Source organism: Diaphorina citri, unplaced genomic scaffold, assembly GCF_000475195.1.
Source record: "Diaphorina citri unplaced genomic scaffold, Diaci psyllid genome assembly version 1.1 scaffold6007, whole genome shotgun sequence".
Lineage (NCBI taxonomy): Eukaryota > Metazoa > Arthropoda > Insecta > Hemiptera > Psyllidae > Diaphorina > Diaphorina citri.
This window is the reverse complement of record NW_007383383.1, coordinates 13,055-16,440: the sequence shown is the minus strand read 5'-3', so window position 1 is coordinate 16,440 and position 3,386 is coordinate 13,055. Positions and strand designations below refer to the sequence as shown.

At 39.9% G+C, this 3,386-nt stretch overlaps 1 protein-coding gene across 1 annotated transcript in view; it reads right to left on the bottom strand.

Annotated features, from left to right (window-relative positions):
* Nucleotides 1–608: 608 nt before the first annotated feature.
* The window catches only part of LOC103521814 (potassium voltage-gated channel protein Shaw-like), a gene marked incomplete at both ends in the record, with an annotated part of 14,661 nt that continues 11,883 nt past the window's right edge, over nucleotides 609–3,386 (bottom strand). Inside the window, one exon of the mRNA XM_026832320.1 lies at nucleotides 609–908. Coding sequence (XP_026688121.1) covers nucleotides 609–908 — 300 coding nt within the window. The remainder of the gene's footprint in view (nucleotides 909–3,386) is intronic.

The window sequence follows — 3,386 nt, the reverse complement described above, 5'->3', positions numbered from 1 at the left end:
CAAGGCTGTCATACAAATCAATAATAATCAAGATGAACTTTTTTGTTCTTCGGGATTTTAATTTGAAAATTGAAATATCTGAATCGATGCCTGTGACTTAACAAGGTGGTACCTTATCATCTCGTAATTTACCGTCTATTGGGTATCGGCACTCTGATTTTGCTAGGATGACCACCAGCTAGGTAGTCAATTACCACTCACCCCGAGAACCGAACTAGCCAGCAGCACGTGTTATATGCCCATGGGGTTACACATCCAGGAAGCTACTTATCTTCAGTGATGTGTAGTCAATTGCTATTTCCAACTTGGAATACTCGTATAGTCTATCTAAAGTCTGCAAAAGATGAGCTATCTGTTCCATAATTAACTATAGCTAATTAGACACGATATGCAAAAGTGTCTCCATACATAGTCCGGCCGTCCATCGACGAGGTGAATCTATGTTCTCAAGGCAGTGTGGACGAGTCAGTCGACATCAATCGATGGCCGGTCGACTATGTGTGGACACTACAGCCCTAAACTAAAATGGACGCGGCACACAAGGGATCAGGAAGAGACCGCCTTAACATAATAATGTGTGGACACACCTCAAGAGATCAATTACCTACCTGTAATCGCTCCGCATAGTACACCAAACTGGCAAACACCACAATGCCCAGCACCAGGAAGAACACCAATAGGGTTAACTCTTTGGCCGATGCCTTGAACGTGTGGATGAGAATTTTGAGACCGGGGGAATGTCGGGTTAATTTGAACAGCCTCAGGATGCGAATAATGGAGAAGAATTCCAGGATGTCGGACTGCTGGACTTTGTCCTGGAGGAGAATGTCAGTGTAGAAACTGAGGGTGGCGATGATGTCAATGACATTGACGGGAGACCGGATGAACTGGAAGATGTTGGGACTCACCTGTACAAAATAAGAGGGAAGGGATATTGACCGAACGACTGGACATGAATGTTCTCTGGGCAACTTGACGGTTGAACTTGCCCACTCTCCACAGGGTTGACTGTGTCCGTCTCTTGTTTGCATTTCTGCTCCGCGTCGCTACGCCGCTCTACTGGTGACTGGGACTGGGACGGATTGTCTATCTTCTCTTAACTAAAATGGACGCGGCACACAAGGGATCAGGAAGAGACCGCCTTAACATAATAATGTGTGGACACACCTCAAGAGATCAATTACCTGTAACCGCTCCGCATAGTACACCAAACTGGCAAACACCACAATGCCCAGCACCAGGAAGAACACCAATAGGGTTAACTCTTTGGCCGATGCCTTGAACGTGTGGATGAGAATTTTGAGACCGGGGGAATGTCGGGTTAATTTGAACAGCCTCAGGATGCGAATGATGGAGAAGAATTCCAGGATGTCAGACTGCTGGACTTTGTCCTGGAGGAGAATGTCAGTGTAGAAACTGAGGGTGGCGATGATGTCAATGACATTGACTGGAGACCGGATGAACTGGAAGATGTTGGGACTCACCTGTACAAAATAAGAGGGAAGGGATATTGACCGAACAAAGTGAAATCTTAATTTTGCTATAAGATTTATCAATAAAGAGCTCGAGATCTAAGTTTGCGCTTAACGGTTTTATACATAGGTGTGTAGTACACACACTGTGTACAATATGTAATTTTTCCGTCTATCGTCTATTTGTTCAACGATAACTCTCAAAATCTTGTTCACCTTGAACTCATTTAAATAGGTGGGTACTTACATAATCTAGGGGTTTATTAAAATTCCCAAGAATCTAAAAGGAAATATACCCAATATTTCATGCTGGGAATCTGGAGAGAGTATAGTTGTATACTCGTGGAAAAGCACTCACCTTCTGAGTATACTTTACAATCCTGACCAGAATACACATTACAACGAAATCCCCAGAGCAAACGCCGCTACATACTTTACGCTCATATGATTTTAGGAAATTTGTTATTTATGTTCACCCTCATCCGTGTTTCCTTTCCTACGTTAGGTATTCCCTTGAAATATTGCATTCATTCCACTTAATAGTAGTTAGTTCATAATTCGAGAAGGTACGGGGAAAGATAATTACTCTCGAGATAAAGGGATTCTTTTTAGCTATTTTTTCCCCATGATTCATTCATTCATTTGGGGATTAAGCATCAGCATGAATGCTGAAGGTCAATAGGTACTGAGAAGATCGCACTTTGGAATGAAATCTTTTTTTCCCGCTTTCCCCGTGTTAAGACGGGGTCAGCGTTTTTTGTCAGCCTCTCAATCAGCCCTAGGGTGATTGCTTAGGACTGACGTTTTATTTCGTAAAATTCCCATTTCGCGTTAATTGAAGCTGAGGGGTGCAGGATGTTTTGTAATGTGTGTTGTTCTTTCGGCGCTATGTACCCTACTCTTGAAACTCAAAACAAATATGTAATAAATTATTCAGAAAGGTTAACCAGGAAAGAGGGCTCCCCGGCTCATTTTTAATGCAGTTTCTGTTCGTTAACCACAATTTCATGAACAATTTTTCACATTTTTCTTGCTGCTAATTCTCTCCCCACGCTTTTTACCTTCAGCGTTTGCATACCTTTACCTTTCGGTTTCTCTCTTCTTCTTTTTTTTCGCTCTTCGTTGTTCGTCTTGTTTTTTTTTTTTTTTTTTTTTTTTTTTTCCTTTTTTTTTTTTCAAGGGAATGGAAATTATTATTAATTACCCGTTATTTAATTATCATTTTTCTTGCTCGACTGTTGCCCTTTCCGCTTCGTTTTTTACTCTTTTAAAGGCTTTGCAAGACTTTTTTTTTCATAGACTCTTTTTCAAACTTATCTTTCCCTTCTTTTATTTTGATTTACAGTATCTCTTCATATTCTTTATTTTTTATTTTATTTTTATATTTTTCGAACTTTTTATTATCCTCAAAGTTAACTTACATAACGATCTCTCTTATGTAAGTAACCTCATTTGACCTTTCTCTCGCATTACGCTTTCTCAAAAAAAAGGGTTTACTTTTAAAATTAAAATCCTAGGTAGAGTACATAAAAGAATAAGTTACGAACTAAAAAAGGCAGAAGTCAACGGTAAAAACTTGCTTTAAGCATCGGAAGAACGTAAAAGAGGAGCGGGTTCCTTCAATGAATAATGTCATTTTTAAATCTTGATAATGACGATGTTTTCTTAATTAAAATTCTTGACAACGGGGTGGTACAATTGTCACATATTTTCACTGAAAATGAATGACACATTATCAAGTTTTGACCTGGACTCGACTGCTGGAGCTATCTGTCAGCTTTCTTCTTTATAAGTAATTTAAACGACTGGAAAGCACACGACCTCCGCATCAAATTGAGTCGTAGTACTTAACGGTGTGAGCTGCAGAAAAAGTGGACTTGTTTCTTTAATCACCCTTCGAGACAAAATTAATCT